This window comes from Alosa sapidissima, chromosome 3 (genome assembly GCF_018492685.1).
Source record: "Alosa sapidissima isolate fAloSap1 chromosome 3, fAloSap1.pri, whole genome shotgun sequence".
Lineage (NCBI taxonomy): Eukaryota > Metazoa > Chordata > Actinopteri > Clupeiformes > Clupeidae > Alosa > Alosa sapidissima.
In genome coordinates, this window is record NC_055959.1 from 2,676,003 (window position 1) to 2,696,557 (window position 20,555).

Below are 20,555 nucleotides of genomic sequence, written 5' to 3' on the forward strand. Positions count from 1 at the left end.
AAGGCTGTCAATGGGGGTGAGGACGGGCGGGCACGTGGCATCAGCCGATAGTGGACTCATTACAGCAGCCACTAGGCTGTCTAATAATATCACATCTGCCCAAGCTGTGGGAGAAAAAACCCTCTGCTTTCATGTTTCTCCCCTGAACAGTAGGGCTGCCTGACAGACACGAGACATCTAAAAATAGATGGCTATAGCACCCACCAACATAACAAACCACCACTAACGTAATAAACCACCAACATAATAAAACATCTGCACGTTTTCAACGTAATAATCCTGCCAACGTAATCGTTTGCTACCAACGTTTTCAACGTAATAATCCTGCCAACGTAATAATCTCCATAGAGTGCTGCTGTTCACTGGGTGCTTGACTAGTCATTCTATGTTGTTTTTTATGTGTTTTAACTATGACTTCTTAAACACTTTTAAACTATTGCCATTTGTATGTGTTTTAATTATTATTTCTTAAACACTTTTAAACTATTGCCCTTTTATGTACACCTTGTGTGTTTTATATTGTCTTTTTTTATTCTTTAATTTTTGACAATTGCCCTTCAATGCTTTTATTAGCTATTCTGGTTTGCTTGTGTATATGTAAAGCACATTGAATGACCTCTGTGTATGAAATGCGCTATATAAATAAAGTTGACTTGACTTAAGTAACCTTTACTGAAAAGTATGAGTATGAGTCACCCCCCGCCCCAACCCCCATCAAATCTGCCATGCATGTAGAACAGCAGTTCCCAAACTTTCCCCCCCACATACCACCACCTACATTCTGACTCGGCTCGCGTACCCCCAATCATCGGACACATAAAAACGTAACATTCTATTGACGCATTCCAGGCATCATGTTTAATTACCTGACAGTTTGGGAATCCCTGATGTAGAAGACCCCTATGAGCCTGTGCAGTGGTAGCAATGCTAATGTTGAGTGATGTTGGTGAGTTGTTTCTCAGGATTATGGGCAATTTAAATGCTACATTCTTATTCATAATGTTTATTGCTTTCCTCATTACTGTTTATTGTGGATCATTAGTATGTGTACAAGGTAGAACAACTGATGGGCAAAATGACTTTATAAGCGACTTTCAGAGTATCGTGAGGATTACCATTAAGGAGAAGACCATTATTAAAATATAAAGGATATTTTAGAGAGTAGCTAAAACTACCTTCTGGGTTCAATTCAAAATTGATTACTTTCTCAATTAGCATTTGGAGGTGTCACAAAGTTGGGCACTCAATGCCTACTTACATTATGTGTCTGTGTACTTTCTCCTGGGATGGAGTTGATTTAGTTCACCTTATTAGTAGATCAGGTTTCTAGGCCAAGTATACTTGCGTATACAAGGAATTTGGTCTCTGCAGTTATCCCATCCGTGAATTAGTGAACACACAGAGCACACAGTGAACACACAGTGAGGTGAAGCACACACTAACCTGGAGCAGTGAGCTGCCTTGCTACAGCGGCGCTCAGGGAGCAGTGAGGGGTTAGGTGTCTTGCTCAAGGGCACTTCAGCCGTTCATACTGGTCGGGGATCGAACTGTCAACCCTTCGGTTACAAGCCCAATGCCCTAACCAGTAGGCCATGACAGGTGAAGATTCTTAGACTTCACAGGTTTACTACGCATTTAAAAGCTGTCGCAACTGGACTAATAGTTGCAAAAAGTAAGTTTATATTCACAATGTCAACAGTGCACTACTAAATCTGTTCCTGCCTCCAGCATAATCAATAATTTTAGCCCTATGCACAGGATTAAGGTGTTGCGGATGGTCATCTACTTGATGGTTTGTGGCACCAACAAATAATAGTGTCACTGGCTTTAGTGTCACTGCCACTTAGCTATGTGTTCTATTTTAAGATTAAATTTCAGTAAGGATTAATTTTTTACAGTGTAGTATAAGTTGTTTTAATGAGTGCTGCTTTGAACATAACTCAGATATGGAAATTGTCTGAACTGACATTTTATAGTCAAACTATGAATGATTTTGAGTTACCTGTACTCAAGTTTTCTGCCATGACACAAGTTGTCTAAACACAGTTATTTTCAGCTTTAACAACTTAAAATTAATGATCTACTTTACTTGGAAATTTTGAGGCAATCAGTTTCCTAATTTTTTTAAAGTAAAGTCAACAAATTACATTTTACAGTTTACCCTTCTAACTTACATTAATGTCAAAACTTCGATAATTAATCAAGTTTTGGGTGTTGTAAGGTATAACGGCTGCTGAGGCATCCCAATACACGGAATTAATGGACGAGGCTAAGGCAAAGGACTCCAGCGATAATAATAATAATGCCCAACAATTATTAATAATTATTACGTTGGTGGGAAATTGGTTTATTATGTTGGCAGTAGGCAAAAGTTATTACGTTGGTGGGAAATTATTACGTTGGCAGGATTATTATGTTTAAAACGTGCAGATTTTTATTAAATTGGTGGTTGTTACAGACGGCACATCTGTATTGACACAGGCAGGCGGGATTGTGAGTATGTCTGTGTGTGTGTGTGTCTGTATGTGTATGGCTATGCGTGTGTGTCTGTGTCTATGTGTGTATACATGTGTGAGTGTCTCCGTAAATGTATGCCTGTGTGTGTGTGTGTGTGTGTGTGTATCTGTGAGTGTGTCCGTAAATGTATGCCTATGTGTGTGTGTATCTGTATCTGTGTGTGTGTGTGTGTGTATCTGTATCTGTATGTGTGCGTGTGTGGGGGTCGGGGGGGGCTCTGTTCTGTCTGTCCTACGAGACTTCACACTAGACCAATTAGGAACCTGTGGCTGCACTCACGCGCTGCTATGGCGGCGATGGAGGGGAGAGTCGATGCGCTAGTGAGAGCTGACTGCATGTGGGAGGCATGGAGGAGTTTTGAGTGGATTTCTTTGACTACAAGAACAAAATGAAATGGTAATCAGGGACTAGCACAGCTGGGCGCAGGCAGGCGGTGTATGAACGGAGTTTGACAAGAAGACAGAGTGAGAGAGAGACACACACACACACACACACACACACGCGCACGCACACAATGTTTTTGTCTAACTACCTGTTAATTAGAAATGCTTTGGCAATGCCATTTGTCATGCCAATAAATATCACCACATACAGAGAGACAGACACAGACATAAACTATGTGTATGACAGACAGACAGAGAGAGGGAGAGATAGAGAGGGAGGGAGAGAGGGATGGACAGAGAGAGAATGAGAGTGTTAGCTACCCTCCTTCTCCTCATCATCAGTGCTACTTGACTGGGTGTTGTTTTTTTGGAGGAGCTGTTGTGTAAAAGTGAGGGTCTTTGTTTTCCAAAAGCCAAGAGTGTTGGCATTCATCAGATCACAGTAGCACTGGCGCACTTAATCTGTCCATCACGACTGCGTGGGAGGAGAGGGAGAGCACAGAGGAACTGTGAAAGAGAGGGAAATAGAGGGAGGGACGGGCTACTGGTTGTGTGGGCACAGTGGTGGGTACACACACACTCACACAAACACACACACACACACACACACACACACACACACACACACACACACACACACACACACACACACACACACACACAACGAAGCAAATCCTGCTTGACTAGTCATTCTATGTTGTTTTTTATGTGTTTTAACTATGACTTCTTAAACACTTTTAAACTATTGCCATTTGTATGTGTTTTAATTATTATTTCTTAAACACTTTTAAACTATTGCCCTTTTATGTACACCTTGTGTGTTTTATATTGTCTTTTTTTATTCTTTAATTTTTGACAATTGCCCTTCAATGCTTTTATTAGCTATTCTGGTTTGCTTGTGTATATGTAAAGCACATTGAATGACCTCTGTGTATGAAATGCGCTATATAAATAAAGTTGACTTGACTTAAGTAACCTTTACTGAAAAGTATGAGTATGAGTCACCCCCCGCCCCAACCCCCATGAAATCTGCCATGCATGTAGAACAGCAGTTCCCAAACTTTCCCCCCCACATACCACCACCTACATTCTGACTCGGCTCGCGTACCCCCAATCATCGGACACATAAAAACGTAACATTCTATTGACGCATTCCAGGCATCATGTTTAATTACCTAACAGTTTGGGAATCCCTGATGTAGAAGACCCCTATGAGCCTGTGCAGTGGTAGCAATGCTAATGTTGAGTGATGTTGGTGAGTTGTTTCTCAGGATTATGGGCAATTTAAATGCTACATTCTTATTCATAATGTTTATTGCTTTCCTCATTACTGTTTATTGTGGATCATTAGTATGTGTACAAGGTAGAACAACTGATGGGCAAAATGACTTTATAAGCGACTTTCAGAGTATTGTGAGGATTACCATTAAGGAGAAGACCATTATTAAAATATAAAGGATATTTTAGAGAGTAGCTAAAACTACCTTCTGGGTTCAATTCAAAATTGATTACTTTCTCAATTAGCATTTGGAGGTGTCACAAAGTTGGGCACTCAATGCCTACTTACATTATGTGTATATACAGTATATACAGTATATGCTTCGTATTGGAACATGCCTGTGGCTGACCTGCAAACTTCACATGGAACTTGTTCTCTGGCTTGAGGATCTGCACGTACAGAGGGCAGTTTGGGGCAAAGTCCTTCACCGCCCAGGCCCTGAGAATGGTCTGATGGTCCTGAGCCAGAGAGGAGGGTGGGGGTGGGGGTGCGGAGAACAGTAATGATGAAGAAAGAGGAAGAGTATCACACTCACACACACACATAAAACACACACACACACACACACACACAGAGTATTATCTTCCCACTATTACAGACATAATTAGGTCAAATTCATAGTATCTCAGTAATTGCCTCTACACATCCTGCCTCCACTGCATGCAGCAGAGAGGGCTTAAATTACAGTTGCCTGCCAGATGCTGTCGTAAAAATCAATGGACTGAACATGGAACAATTTGAGCCTCTCAAAGAAGGAAAAAGCAACAGGCATAATGAAAGAAAACAACACACATAATGAAAGAAAACAACACACAAGACAGCAGAAAATAGGTTAAAGAGTCAGCACAGGAAAAAAAAAAAAAATTTGCAAAAAAAAAGAAAAGAAAAAGAAACGGAAGATATGCTAAAGGAATCATGTAACAATAACAACTGAGGCTCACAGGTGGGAAACAAATGAAGTCTGTTGGTAAAAGTGTGTGATAAGACCTACGGCAGCGAAGCGATCCACTTCAAATCGGTTGCTGAGAATGAAACAGGCCTCCGCGTCGTCCATCCTGTGACCAGCCAGAAGAGGGAGTGGGGGTCGGGGGCACCAATCAGGAAGTGGGGGCAGCCAGGGACAATGTGAGAAATGAGCAGGGGCCAGAAAATTGTCAGAGAAAAAGAGGGGAGAAGAAGAGAGAGAGAGAGAGTGAGTGTGTGTGAGTGTGAGAGAGAGAGAAAGAGAGCGAGAGAGAGAGAGAGAAAAAGAGAGAATTATAATCTGGCAGTGAACAAAAGGGAATTGGCACAATAAAGTGACAAATGTGTCCATCAAACCCACACTAGGACGCGGCTGGCGCCGCTGAATGCTACGTGACGACAGCAGCGCTGCACGCCGCCTGCTCTCCGCTCCTCTCTGAAAAGTGCGTGACTCATAAACGCTAGCTGGAGAGCGATGCTCTCGACCGGCACCGTGATGTACGGCTCCCCAGGATTCCAGAGCCAAGGGCCCCGAGCACTTAACTGGCAGGGGCAGGGGGTAGGCGGGCGGGCTGGGATCAGGGGGTGGTGGGGGAGGGGGGTTGGCTTGGCTTGGGTTCAGGCTCAATCACTCACTTGGCCCTCATCAAGTCCTGGTCTTTGAGCGCGGAGCCCTGGAGGTAGATGACCCGCTGGGCCCACAGGGGAATGTGTAGCACCCGCCGCACCTGCACGTCCATCTCAGCCGGACACAGGATCACCACGTAGTAGTCCTGTCCACAGCCAGACATTCAGATCAAAACACTTACAGTAATACATACAAACACACATGAACATTACACACATGAAAACACACACACACACACACACACTTTCTCTCTCTCCCTCTCTCTTACACACACACACTTTCTCTCTCCCCTCTCCCTCTCTCTCACACACACATCCCTCTCTTCCTCTCTCTCCCTCTCTCACACACACACACACACACACATGTACATTAAACACACAAACACGCACACACATACACACACAGAGTGCGGAGTGCCCTGATCTCAGTTAAGATTTGAACATGAATATACATGTCAAAACATCACAATATACAGTACATGTCTCCTAATTTAGTTAAAAAAGAAAAAATACCAGAGAGTAATAGTTATAATATTGACAATCTTATGCTCCCCTCCCCCCTGTAGGATCTGTATCTATTCTTCCAGACCAGTACGATAAGACGACAGGGCTGCACAGGCACGAGCACAAACACATATAACACTCATACAGACATGTCATGTGCTGGCTGTGCACACTTGAGCACTTTTGTATTCGGTATTCACCACAGCCTCAAGCCCAAGCCACATGGGTTGAAAAAGAAATACACACATTCATAAAACACACACACGCTTTTACAAGCTCATAAAAGCAGTGATAGTGACACAGCGTGCTTACACAATCATTTTGTCATTTCAGACACACTATTACACACACTTGTTAAGATAAACACTAACACTCATAAGCATGACTGATTCATATCATAGCTTCTGTGATCTCACTACCGTTCCAGCAGAGAGGGTTAAAGCGGAGTAATCAAGGATCTTTGGTTCCAACTTTTTAGGGGAAACATTGAAACACACACACTTCCTGCTTCCTGTGAAACACAAACACACACATGTGCATATACCATACCCAAATGTCTCATGAATACTACATGCATGCATACACACATCAATATTTATTTTAACATTTTATGCAGAGAGCCATGGACATGCACAAAAGCACAGGAACACATGCCTAAAGGCATACACACTCAAACACACACGCACGCACACGCACAGACACGCGCACACTTTGTCAGGGACGTGCACAGGAATTTTGAGGGGCAGTTGCTCTGACCTGAAAAAAGGGCACCCCCCCCCAAAATAAAAACTCACGGGCTATATGTAGGACAGAGAATAACACAGCACTCAATCACCTTAACTTATCATTATTATTTTCATGCCCACTAGTGGTATTTATGTTCTGCTCAGGCAAGATCTTTGAAATGACCTTTAAAATAGCCTATGCTTTTTTAGATTACAATTATTTAGCATGCAGCTCATCTCATCTCATCTCGTGATCATCACTTAGGCCTTCCTGTCCTCTGTGCCTCCTTCTGGTCCACATTTTCCTCACATACAGTAGTCTGGAGGCTTATGACTGCTCCTCATCTTAAATGTAATGTAATTATGAAACATTACCATTAGTAGGCTAGGCTAAAATATGAGTCTGATTAATTAATCAACTCGTCTACACAGTGTCATGTCATCTTTATCACAGTGCAAAGTCTCTGTCTCACCTGCTGGTTGGCTTTTTCGCAGCCAACCCTGCAGTGATTGCTGCCTCCCTGAATTGTCTCTCCCTCTCCTGAATCTGACTCTTTTCAGTGGGCATCTTGGCTTCAAACAATACCCAAAATACTAGTGATATTTAGGCATTTAACCATTTTGAATAAAATAATTAATGTGATGCATTAGGCCTACTTCCATCATTCATTCTTTTTGCTAAAACGAAATGTGAGAAACTAACTATCAGCAGACATGTAGCTTAGTTAGCCTAATGCCTACCAAAAAAATAGTAGCCTATAGGCTATGTCAGGGGTTCTCAAAGCTTTGATTGATGAGGGCCAATTCAGAAACCCAACATTAACTGAGGGCCACCAAAGGGGCGGGGGGAGAAAAAGAAAAAAAAATAAACTGGAAAAAATCCCATTTGTAATCATTTTAATGACCAGATTGCATCTCTACAGTTTATATTTATTGCATTAAACACATTTTAATTCATAACTGAGGCTAAACCTGGCAAAACTTGTGAAAATCTTAAGAAAAGTTGCAATGCACACACAATCCCTGGGGTTCTCTACCCTCTATTTCTTTGAGATATAACTTTTCTGGTTGCAGTCCATTTCAAGTACAAAATTATTTAGAACAGTCTCAGTGTGCCTTGCTTCTTATCAGCATAGGCCTTATTCAGGGCCAATTCCAGCTACCAAAGCACCACAGGAAAACCTGACGGCCACTAAACACCACTAAACGGAGATTCATACTTTTCAAAGCACACAGTACAGTTGTACAGTTTTACAGATGTTATTGCGGGCCGCCATTGGCCCCCGGGCCGCACTTTGAGAACCTATGGGCTATGTCCTTATGGCTTATCTGTCTGATTATTTAGGCTAAACGTGGCAAACTCAGCCTGGATTTATGAAGATTTTAATTAATTTCATAAAACTTGATGGCGATGATCGTTCGTTTGTTATACATCACAAACTCACCTTTTCCGACAACGTTGAGTCGTCTCATACGACAACCGCGACAATCTCCTTCTAGGGCCGCTTATGCAGGCTCAGCTCAGGTGTCGGTCGCGTGCAGCGCTGCAGCCACGTAAACAGAGTTTACCCTTCCCCTACTGACTTTCACTTTCAGTGCCCGAATGGAAGTGAATGAGGCTTCGCGATTTTTTTTTATCTAGACCTACGTGAAATTCTGCATCCATTGTACGATTTATTTATTTATTTTCCCTATTGGAAGGGCAACATGAGTCAAGAAGGGCATATGGGCAGTTGCCCGGGCAACCTGAGCAACCCCCCTGTGCACGTCCCTGCACTTTGTCACACTTGGCATAGGCCTGGTCAGGCCTGGCGAGGCGAGGCCTGGGAAACAGACCTGAAGTCTGGGGTGGGCGAAGAACTCGTTGAGGAAGTCCATGAGGAGGTCTATCTTCAGGCAGCTGACACAGAGCACCACATGCTTCTCCGTCTGCGCACGGTAGCGGCTGTAGTTCCCCCCCGACTTCTGCCGCTCCATCCACAGGAAGGCCAACTGCTCAAACTGCACACACACACACACACACACATACACATACACACACACACACACACAAACGGCTCAGACTTACAGACGGACCTCCAAATGGAATTTAATGGAGCGGCACTAAGTCCAACCGCACACAGCAATGTCCGCCATCTTTGCAAAAAGTGACACCCTGGCCAGGATCACTGAGCAGAATTCATTAAATGGCTGAGTTAAAGAAAGGTGTAATTTTGTGATCGCCGCTGACATCCTCTATTGAGCATGGTGATGAGGTTGCTGCGGCGACGGCAAATTGTTATATGACTTCAGTGAGCTTAATTACATTCTCAGTCGGGAAGCAGAGGACATCCACAAAGTGAATGTGAGTGCGAGTTCACCGAGCTACGAACCTACTGTGTGCTTCAGGGGAATAATGGCGAACGATGACAAGATGGAAACGGGGGACATCGAGGCTCACAATTTTCACAGTGCTCGATGTGCTGAGCTGTGGCGTGTTTGACTGACAGGCCAGAATGGCAAGCTGCGTTGGGAATTGAGTGTGTGTGGAGTGTGGTCCCGTTGGAGTTTTCCTGTGATTATCTGATACGGTGGGACACAGTGGAGGTGTCAGTCACTGCCTACAGAGTCTCCTCTGGGGACAGCCACCAGTTGATTGTATGAGAGGAGGAGAGAAGAGGGGGAGAAGGGGAATGGTGAGAGGAGAGAAGGAAGGAGGGAGAGGAGGAAGGATTGGTGAAAGGAGAGAATGGATGGAAAAAGAGGGGAGAAGACAACTGAAAAGATGAGAGGAAGAGAGATGGGAGGAAAAGGAGGGAGGAAAAAGGGAGAGAAGATAGAGGGATGAAGAGGTGAGGATGGTGGAAGAGAGGCGAGAAGGAAGGAGGAGAGGAAAACAGAGAGAGGAGAAGAGTGGAGTGGGGTTTGCCTGGACCCTGGTGTGCGCGGTTCCCCCGGGGCGTAGCGGAACACACAGGGTTCCCCCCACTGCTCTGAAATGTAGTGTGAGTGTGTGTGTGTGTGTGTGTGTGTGTGTGTGTGTTTTGGGGGGGGGGGACTAAATGTCAGAGAGTATTTATGGATGAAAGCGAGAGATAGAGAGGGAGACAAGGAGAGAGAGAAAAAAGAGACAGAAAGGGTGGGGAGGACCACATCACCAGTTTGCCTGGCATTTACTATTCAATGTGATACACACAAACACACACTGAGACACACACACACAAACAGACACACACACACTCACAGTCCACCCGCCCAGTGTATTCGACAGGGGCGTCACATAAGAGCAGTTCACTACCATCACAAGTTGGCGTCAAGCCCTACAGGGAGGTGTGTGTGTGTGTGTGTTTGTGTGTGTGTGTGTGTGTGTGTGAGTGTGTGTGTGAGTGTGTGTGTCAGTGAGCATATGAGGGGGTATCTCTGTGTCCAGTGTGTGTGCATGTGACAGATTTGCTCCATGTCCACCATCTGTTGGGAGTTCCCAGTGGAAGAAACTCCTCAGCCTGCTGTTTTTTTTCCCTGTCAGAACCATCACAGCTTTCACAGGAAAGCACATCATGTCAACACTCATGTAGAAGCATCCACTCGATGATCCATCCAACGCAAGCGTACCTTATGCAAACACAATACTCCTGAGATTGTGAGACGGCCCATCTCACCATAGCCACTGTGCTCAACACCAAGAGCATACGGTAGTTCCATTGCTTTTCTAAGTGCTTGTCGAGAGACAAAGAAGAACACCACAGCTGGGTACTTTCAAAGCTCTATACACCGTCTCCTTTTTAAGTGTCTGAACCGTCATAAAGAGACATTCAGGGTTTGCACAATCTGCCTTTGTGGGAGCGAGCTGCTGGTTACTACACAGAATAAATTCACCTTATCTGCAGCACCGTCTAAAACCAGGAAATTAGAAACATAGAATTGTACTGCGTAGTTCACCTGAAGAATGTGCTATTTTATCAGAGGCAGGACTGGCTTTTCTACTAGAGGGGAAAGCATGTGGCTGTGGTTGTCTGATTAAGCCTAAATAACAATAAATAAACCAAGGGAAAAAATGATGGCATATCAATAGAGCATTTGTGAATGCAGCACAACAAATGCATTCTGGGAAACAACCCATATGAGGAGGAGGGGGTGCAAAAAGACTGGGGAACTGGCAGCCAAGTCAAATAGGAGTTACAACAACTCCTGCTTAGCTCTGCCTATGTTTCCAAAAAAGAACCTTCCTTCTATTTAAGGCACATTAAGATGCCTCAACATTCCTGTTTTTAGTAACTGAGAGGTAAACCTTTGTTGTTCCTCACACTAAATAAAACAAATCTTGAGACTTCAGACTCAGGAGTAGACAGTGTTTCAGTGTGCTGCTATCATCAGTGCTCAACTGACAGCTTACGACCAGTAAAACAAAGAAAAAGGAAGTGGGGACTCATCTCACCTGTGTTAGACCGGAGGACACTGATTTTGCAGTCTTAACTTAGTGCAAGCAAAAACCACTAAAGTTCTGACACCACTGTGTCTTTGTCAGAGTCGAATAGACAAAGAGATGTGCACTTCTTGTAAATAAAGCCTAACTAAGTAAAGACTGCAAGTTTAATCAGTGTGCTCAGGTCTGTTTTCTTTGTTTTAATAGTCTACCGTTCTAAAACTGTGAAGCACCTGACTGTGCAATTTCAACTGGATGATGCGTGGAGTATCTCACTCTAACTAGCGGACAACCAATGTTGCAAAATCCGACCCAGAATGACTCATATTTCAGTATCTGCTCTAGTGCCATATGCCCAGTCCAGTCAAGTCCAGTTTAGTGCGTGTCCAGTCCATAGTGCCTTCTCTAACGCAGGTGAGATGAGTCTCCTGCAATAATTGATTACAAAATGCGGGGAAATTTATTACATATTGCGTTCAGGCAGCTTTTTACAAAATGTGGGAATTATTCCATAATGAAGTGAACATTTTGTAAAATGATAACATAATACATTGCTGTTACATAATGCGGTGTAAGAGGACCGCCATGGCCTGCGTGGTCAGGTATGACCCACCTGTATGGGCAGGACGATGAGGGGCCATTCAGATCAGGCAGTTTATTATAAAATGCTGCATATTATTATTTATTTATTTATTACAAAATGCGGGAATTGTTACAAAATGAAGTGAATATTTTGCCAAGTTATTATATATTGCAGTGCTGTTACATAATGCGGTGTAACAGGCGTGGTCAGGTATGATCAGGTGTGTGACCCACCTGTATGGGCAGGACGATGAGGGCCACACAGATCATGATGACCACCAGCAGCTGGGAGGGCCAGATCTGTGGTGTAACATCGCCAAAGCCAACGGTGGAGAAGGTGACCACACAGAAGTAGAGCGAGTCGAAGAGCGTCAGGTTGTTCCCCGCACGCTCCAGGTGCTGGATACCACAGATACTGAGAGACAGAGAGAGAGAGAGAGGGAGGAGAGGGAACAAAAAAGGAGAAAGAGAGGAGGTACAAGGAGAGAGAGGCAGAGAAAGAAAGAAGGAGTAGAGAGAGAGAGTGGGGAGGGAGACAGAGAGAGTGAAAAGAGAGGAGGAAAACATAATTACAGAGAATGAGAGAAAAGTGTAAGCCTCAGTTTGAAACCTCTCATGTATGCCCCATTTATGCAGGTTTTAAAGAAGTGTGTACATGGCATTTTACATTTTGAATATGTATATACTATGTGTGTGTGTGTGTGTGTGTATGTGCGTGTGTATGTGCGTGTGTGTGTGTGTGTGTGTGTGTGTGTGTGTGTGTATGCATGCGTGTGTGTGTGTGTGTGTATGCTTAAACGTGCGTGTGTGTGTGTATGCATATGCGTACGTGTGTGTATGTGCGTGTATGTGTATGTGTGCATGTGTGTGTGTGTGTGTATGCATGCGTGTGTGTGTGTATGCATATGCGTGCGTGCGTGTGTGTGTGTGTGCATGCGTGTGCATGTGCCTCTCTGTTTGCTCAGAGTTGAAGGGTCTGCTGAATCAACATTCTGTCAATGGTGGAAAGGTCACCCTTTCTGCTCCCAGCTGCTTTCCAATGTGCTTTGTTTCATGGGGTTTACCACACAAAGCTCTGCAGCTCACTAGCCTCTGTGTCACCACAGTAACACACGTCATAGCAGTGCACTGCCAAGCAAGGTTACTGTCTTGGTAACTTCCTGGTAACCCCAGGTAACTTCAGTAGGAATCGCTGATCTCCAAACGCAAACAACACGTCACTTTGGAAACAATAGCTGCTCAGTGCAGTGTTTTCACACATCAGCAGTCACTCCCAAAGATACCCGGGTTAGCCAGTACCCTCACATCCCCTTTCTTTCATATGTACTTACCTAGTCTTACCTAGCCTTCTAACGAAACCTTACCGAACACACTCAGCATGATACCACACCAATGTCCCTTACATTACCACAGATTTTAGATAACACAGATTGTGATGTACTTATCAAATAAATATATATTACTACATGCACATCCCTTGGCCCAACCATAACCCCAGGCAGATGATGTAGCAATGAGGTTTAGGATTTAAAAGGACATTATACTTTTGAGTATGTTGTAAGGTAGTGCACACTAGACAAATCATTCACACACTCCACACTTTCCTATCTAACTGAGTTTGGTCCTCCAATATTAAAATCCTCCGATATAAATATTTCACATGGTCTGTGCACTTCACATCCCTGTCTGCCTGCGGGACGCACCAGGTAAACATGAGGCACACCAGCGTGGAGATGAGGATGAGGACCTGGTTGAACATGGCCGAGTGTGTGCGCTGGATGGCTCGGTGCAGGTCGTTCTGAAAAAAGGCACACACAGGGCTCATCAGAGGTCAGCAATGTCACACAGCCCAGAGCACTCTGTTTAGCAAAGGGATAGCTGTTCATACATAGTATAGCCTGCATTTGTGTACTGTTTGCATGTGTGTTTATATGTTTGTATGATTCTGTAAACTGGTAACACTGAATGAATATAGTTTGATTTAAAGAACTAAATAATTTGTAGAGAAATAACAAATCTATTGGAGCTAAACTGTAGATAACAACAAAAACAACAATAACAACAACAACCTGCATTTAAGAAAGAAGCTTTGTAGAATAATTAAGCTAACTGTGCCTGATCTCAATAACTAACTAACTAACTAACTAACTGAATTAAAACTCCAAATATATCCAATGACTGTATATATATTTTATACAGTATATGCAAATATTGTTTAACAGTCCAAATGAATGAACCAACCAGGAAACAACATACATAAAGGACAGCATCTCTGCCAAGATATTACTTTTTTTATTATCACAGGGCATTAAAGCAACACCAAAGAGTTTTTTGTACCTTAATATAATGTTTCCAAAATCGTTTCAGTGGTTCAACTACTCGTAACAGGGTGAACGGCACTTCTGCATTCGCTTCGCGGACCTCTATCGGCTATAACCGCACTATGTAAGTTTGCCAGATCGGGTAGCGGATCTGTAGTTCGATAGAATGAGACATAAGAAACTACAAATTTGACTTGCATCTAATGTCGCAATACATCATACTTTCATTAAATCATGCAACATACCGTGTCTGTGGACATCGTTATTTGCAAAGCCGGTGGTAGACAAACAAATAGAGTGCGCGCGACAGAGGAAAAGTGCTTTAGTGTTGCTTTAAAGAAGGGGTTAGCAGCAATTAGCAAATTAGCAAAATCTGCTACCATCGGTTACAGGGGCTTCAAGGGGACCATTAACCTGAGAATCAATCTCAAACAGATTGGCTGCACATGTTGACAAACAGCACACATTGCCACACATGGCTGTTATAGATAAAGCCAGCTAGTGTGTGGCCTGGCAAACAGGCAAACAGAGGCAGGAAACAGCTGTGTGCGAAACAGATGGCAGCGCTCACAATCATGTTCTCCAGGGCGTGCTTGGCCAGCCAGCAGTTCAGAAACACCGGGATGAACAGGTTTCTGAGGGAGGGCAAAATCACCTGGCAATAGACATGAGGGGAAAACAACACACACACACACAAAAACATCATCGCAAATGATCACTGTCTCAAACACACTGTGGTACATCACATTGTGGTGTCGACCAGTGCAAAGGCTGCATTCATGGTCAATTTTTCCAAAAGTGAATTGATTGTGTGAATGTGAATCATCGGCTGTCTGATTTACTCACAGTGATTACAAAGGGGACGGCGCTTATCATTTCCAGAATGAAAGGGATGCGTAACACTTGTTCCCAAAGGTTGCCCTGGAAACCACACACACACACATACAAAAGGTTAAAGGTCAGGCTAGCTCAATTTCCATACCTTCAGGAAGAAATGACCGTTCAAGGCTGTTGTGGGGACTTCAAGGCTCCCTTCTTTCATGCCGACCTTGGGTGGCCCAATTGTGATCGAATGACACAGCATCTGCTTAGCGACTCTTTTGTGTGGCGAATGTTGGTCTGTAGGTTATAGGTGACCTGCTTCCATGCGTGTGTGGGAGAGAGGAGAAATTTCTGCGTGAATCAATGAGGTTTAAGCTCGGCTCCTGTCTCTGGGATAACCTTACCACTTTCCCCCAACCCCATTCCAGCCCACACACACACACACACACACACACAAACACACTCTCTGTGGTTAATTGACAGCAGTGTTCTTAATCAATAAGAGGTGGGGGTAAGTGGGTGGGGGGAAAACAGTAAAGCGGCTGTCTGAATGGCGGTGGCGAGGAGCGGGAGCAGGCGCGGCACGGGCGAGTGGAGCAGAGCGGAGTTCGAGAGGGAGCACGCCTGGGGGCCATAGCTGTCAACCCTCACGTCTTTTCCAGCTTTCTCACGTATTTTAACTTTTTTCCCGCTGTCTTCCCGTTTTAATATTTTCCCGTAAATATCCCGTATTTTAACAATCTCATAACATTAGCTCTACCTCTACCATAGGGGGGGGCAGTGGTGCAGTGGGAGAATTCTCGGTGGCGTAGGTGCGCGCGTGCTCACCTTGTAGCTGAGATACACCAGCAACATAGTCTCTGAGAAACTGATGAAGGCCACCAGCACCTGAGGAGGAGGATGAGGAAGAGGAGAGCAGTCAGACAAAACAGGAGACATGACAGAGGAGTGGATATATAGAGGGAGAGAAAATGTGAACATAGGTGGACTGAGAGAAAGAAAGAGAGAGAGAGAGAAGCTACAGAGATACGGAGAGAAAGGTAAGGTAAGCGGATCAAAATAAAAATCACAGCCTCACAAAGCCCTCCACTCCCAGACAGTTGCACAGATCAATATACACTAATAGAGAGACAGTGAAATAAGCAGTGGGGGAGATATATATATATATATATATATATATATATATATATATATATATATATATATATATATATATATAGAGAGAGAGAGAGAGAGAGAGAGAGAGAGAGAAACAGTAAAGCACAGTAAAAGAGGGATATGGTCTCGGGCGAAAAGAGAGGAATCAAAGCTTGAGAGAGGAGAGCGAGCGGCTGAATCTGACCTGCAGAGCCCAGAGGGGCAGTGGTCTGTTCACCCAGATGATGAGAGACCTGCGAGCACAGACACAAAGGGGCAGAAAGCCTCGGCATGAGAGAGCCACACAGCTTATCGCCACTTGAATATGCATGAGGGTCGCAAGCTCTCAAGAGCAAACACTTACAAGCAAACAACTGACCAACACCAGTAATGTGTCACAAAAACACGGCAACTGAAATAAATTGCTCTGTAAAAGAAGCATGCTATACACTCAGTGTGATGGTCTAGTGTTGTGTATCTGTAAAGAATCATTCCCTCACAGCACATTTCAAATGGGCTTTCTAGTGTGCCGGTGCAGGTGAACCATGAAAACAGTGAAAGCACAATGAAAACAGTGACCATCAAGGGATAATGTTCAAAGCTGACCCCCTCCCCAGGTGCTCTCTGCACACTAGCCAGGTTTTTGATCTCGTCTCTCTGGACTGTTGCAGGCACACAGGCCTACAGTATATGATTTTACTAGCCTCTATCTCTCCTCTCCTCCCTCTTTGTCTTCTATAATCTCATTGAGTTGTTTAAAGTTTGTTCCCAGCTGCCAATAAATCAATGGCTCCATAGGCATAGAGGGAATCCCATGCTAACTGATGACATCCCTTGACCTGGCTGTCGGGGTAAATAAAGCCCACTTCGTTAAAAGAGCCCAGCGTCTCAGTTAACGATGAGTGGCTTCCTGTCTCAGATGGCTATGTAGAGCAGCACAGGAGGCAGGAGCGTATGCTAGCTAAATGAAGTGTCTGAGCGACGCTGATCCTCGCTGGTAAAGGATTCCAAGAGTTATTGATTTGGCTTGTTAGAAGAGAACCCCATCAGGTTGTTCCTGTGTTGCTATACTTCTGTGTTTTTGTGTTCCTGTGTTTGTGTTTCTGTGTTCTTGTGTTGCTATATTTATGTGTTTCTGTGTTCTTGTGTTCCTATGTTCCTGTGCCGATGAGCAGCTGGAACAAGGTGCTGACCACACCAGGATTATGGGGTTGACTCAAGGGAACACACAAGCCACTAGTGGAAATGTATCATAATGCACCGTGGGCTGCTCTAAAAGGACCACAGAGGAAGCGTCCTCTCTGATGCAGATAATAAAGAGTCAGCGGGACTCACCAGTCAAACTGGCTCCGGTTGTGTGATGAGGCATTCTGTTTGAGAAAGCCAGTTCTATGGAGACAAGAGACACAGACAGACATATGTATACACACACACACACACACACACACACACACACAGACACACACACACACACACAGACACACAGACACACACACAGAGAGAGAGAGAGAGAGAGAGAGAGAGTCAGAAGGGTGGCAAACCAGCGGTTTGGTTTGTACAATTTATGTTTTATGTAACAAGGCACTTATTCAAAAGCAAGAAACAAACCAGGTCGCTAATTGTAAATGGTCAGATCCAATTTCTGGTCTATGTGAAAAACCTTGAACCTTGATCCTTGGAGGAACTATTTTTGACCTGAGAATACATTTGACCTAAGAATAGGCCTGTTTTGCTTTGCTTTTGATTTGGCAGGCTTGGCAGCAGTCACCATTTTACCCAGCTGACGCAGTGTAATCTGTGCTCAGAGAGTAGTCAGCATCCTGCTTTTCCTTGGGTGGCCCAAAGTCCTATTCCTGTTCCAGACCTCAAGTGTCATAATCTTGTCATAATGGGCTCATATCTCTGTATCTCATCATTATCTCTTGACAAAGCTTGCAGCGTATATTTTCACCTGTCTGTGTCTTGCTCTGCGTTCAAGCCCCCCTTCGTCTTCCCTCCCCTGCCCTCCACCCTGCCCCTCCCCTGCCCTCCACCCACCCTTCCACCCTGCCTCCCCTGCCCCTCACCGTTCCTCCGTCTCCTCCCGCGGGTCGTCCAGTAGGACTCGCAGGATGTACAGCAGGCAGCTCAGCACCTTGAGGAAGAAGTTGAAGAGCCGGACCCTTAAACCTGCAGCACAGTTAAGGAGAGAGAGGGAGAGGGAGAGGGAGAGAGAGAGAGAGAAAGAGAGCAGAGAGAGAAGGGAAGAACTTCAGGGAAAACCTTATACACGTTATACACGTCAGGCAATGGGAACAATACATTCACACCAGACTGATCTGAGACTGAACTAGCACGGGATGCACAGGAATGGATGATCACGAGGCGGCCCCACATATCACATCTGTAGCAGATCAAATCAAAACAAGGAGGGAAACTCTGTCCGTCATTTGGACAACATCCCCCACAAGGCACCAGACGAAATGACCAGCAAGAGGGAATGAACAACAACAGCAAAAAACAGCTACGCAACATCAAGAGGTGACAAGAACAAGAGCAACCCACGCCTGACTCAAAACAAGAAACACAGACACACTCAAACACAGACACACACACAGACAGCCACAACACTCACAAATACCACACACAGACACAGACACAAACATAAACTCACTGGATCTTTGGTTTTTGATGAAGAACAGCTTGAGACGCTCCTTGAAAGTGTTCTCGTTCACATAGAACTCTACTTGGACTCTGAGAGAGGGATGGCGCAAATGAGTCATGAGTCGAGATGAAAATAAAAAAAGTTTGAGAAGGAAAGAAAAATAAAAACAATCAAATAGGAGGCAAACCAAAACAAATCAGACGCCAGACCACAGATAGAAGAGGAGCAGAAAACAAAGGGAAAAAATAAAAATAAAAATGAAAGCAAACATCAACGTGACGTGTGGGGTTGAATGGATAAAATAGAGTGTGGGGAGAGAGATTGTGATTACCATTATTATTATGATTACATGAACAGCAATAAATAGGAAATAGCCTGTGTCTGTGCATGTGTGTGTGTGTGTGAGTTTGCATGTCCATGTGTGTGTGTGTCTGTGCATGTGTGAGTGTGTGTGTGTGTGTGTGCATGTCCGTGTGTGTGTGTGTGTGTGCGTGCTTGTGCATGTGTGAATGTCTGTGTGTGTGTGTGTGTGTGTGTGTGCATGTGTGTATGTATTAAAAACTAATGTGCTTTGGAGGAAATGGTGTTCCTGCATCTCCTCCCTGTCTGTCTTGGCACTGGCAGGCGCACTTGGGCTGGTTATCAGAGCTGATTAAATATAGAGCAACAAATTACTTCCTTCTGATGTTCTGGCCAGCGTGAGAGCCCGTAATTACTCTTCTTTCCTCGTCCTACGGCTCCCACCGTCAGAGACGCAGACCTCCAGCCTTACCGCACTACGCCAGTCAGGCTTTATTCTCTCACTTATGTCATCTGCTCTCTTCATCCCTCTCTCTCTCACTCACTCTTTCTTTCTGCCATACAGACTCATACATGCAAATGTAGAGTTTCTTACATCTAAGACACACACACACACACCCACACACACACACACAAACACACAGATACACACACTCTCTTTCTCTCTCACCTACTTACACCACAGAGAAGAAATGGAAAAGGGAAAGAGAGAGAGAGAGAGAGAGAGAGAGAGAGAGAGAAAGAGAGAGAGGAGAGAGGGAGGAAAAAGCATCGAGGAAATGTGACTGCCATTAACGTTTGTCCTTCTGAACACAGGAGTCATCTGAGGCGTATCTGCCAGAGCACTGGAGCGCTGCTGCTCGTGATGCCTGCGCTGTCTTCCTGCACTTGAGAGGTGAGCGGGAGCAGGCGGAGCAGGCTGCGCGGTCTTTCATGTCCCCGAGAGCGGAGAGCAGAGCGGACACCAGATCTGACTGAAACCCACTGAGCCGGGCTGACTCATGCTCTCCCCGCCACTTCAAATGAGAGGAAATAGCATCCCCTCATCATTCCCACCACAAGCTGGCAAAGACATCGTCACCAAATCACACCGCACCACATCACACACACACCTCTGTATCTCTGTTCCTGTTTCATAGTACAAAGGGGAGAGGAGTGAAATTCTATTTCACACACTGGGAAAAGGGGGGTTCTAACGCTGTTGAGTAGGCCCCAGATAACAGGTGATACTTTGCCACACAGATGCACATTAACACACACACACACACAAAACCAGACACACTATCCGGCTACCGCCGCAACCCCCCACCATTCACCATCCTCCACCAAACCCGCCCTGAAACGATGCG

At 44.6% G+C, this 20,555-nt stretch overlaps 1 protein-coding gene across 3 annotated transcripts in view; it reads right to left on the reverse strand.

Moving 5' to 3' along the window:
• Positions 1-20,555, reverse strand: part of LOC121705838 (potassium channel subfamily T member 2) — a 74,796-nt gene that overhangs the window by 36,610 nt on the left and 17,631 nt on the right. For all 3 annotated transcript variants that reach the window (XM_042087106.1, XM_042087105.1, XM_042087107.1), the window contains exons 2-14: positions 18,916-18,995; positions 18,329-18,431; positions 17,598-17,651; positions 16,468-16,516; positions 15,954-16,013; positions 15,150-15,224; positions 14,875-14,958; positions 13,686-13,780; positions 12,217-12,397; positions 8,835-8,999; positions 5,779-5,915; positions 5,171-5,234; positions 4,529-4,637 (exon numbers count right to left, since the gene is read on the reverse strand). In XM_042087106.1, the coding sequence (XP_041943040.1) occupies positions 4,529-4,637; positions 5,171-5,234; positions 5,779-5,915; positions 8,835-8,999; positions 12,217-12,397; positions 13,686-13,780; positions 14,875-14,958; positions 15,150-15,224; positions 15,954-16,013; positions 16,468-16,516; positions 17,598-17,651; positions 18,329-18,431; positions 18,916-18,995 (1,256 nt within the window). The remainder of the gene's footprint in view (positions 1-4,528; positions 4,638-5,170; positions 5,235-5,778; positions 5,916-8,834; positions 9,000-12,216; positions 12,398-13,685; positions 13,781-14,874; positions 14,959-15,149; positions 15,225-15,953; positions 16,014-16,467; positions 16,517-17,597; positions 17,652-18,328; positions 18,432-18,915; positions 18,996-20,555) is intronic.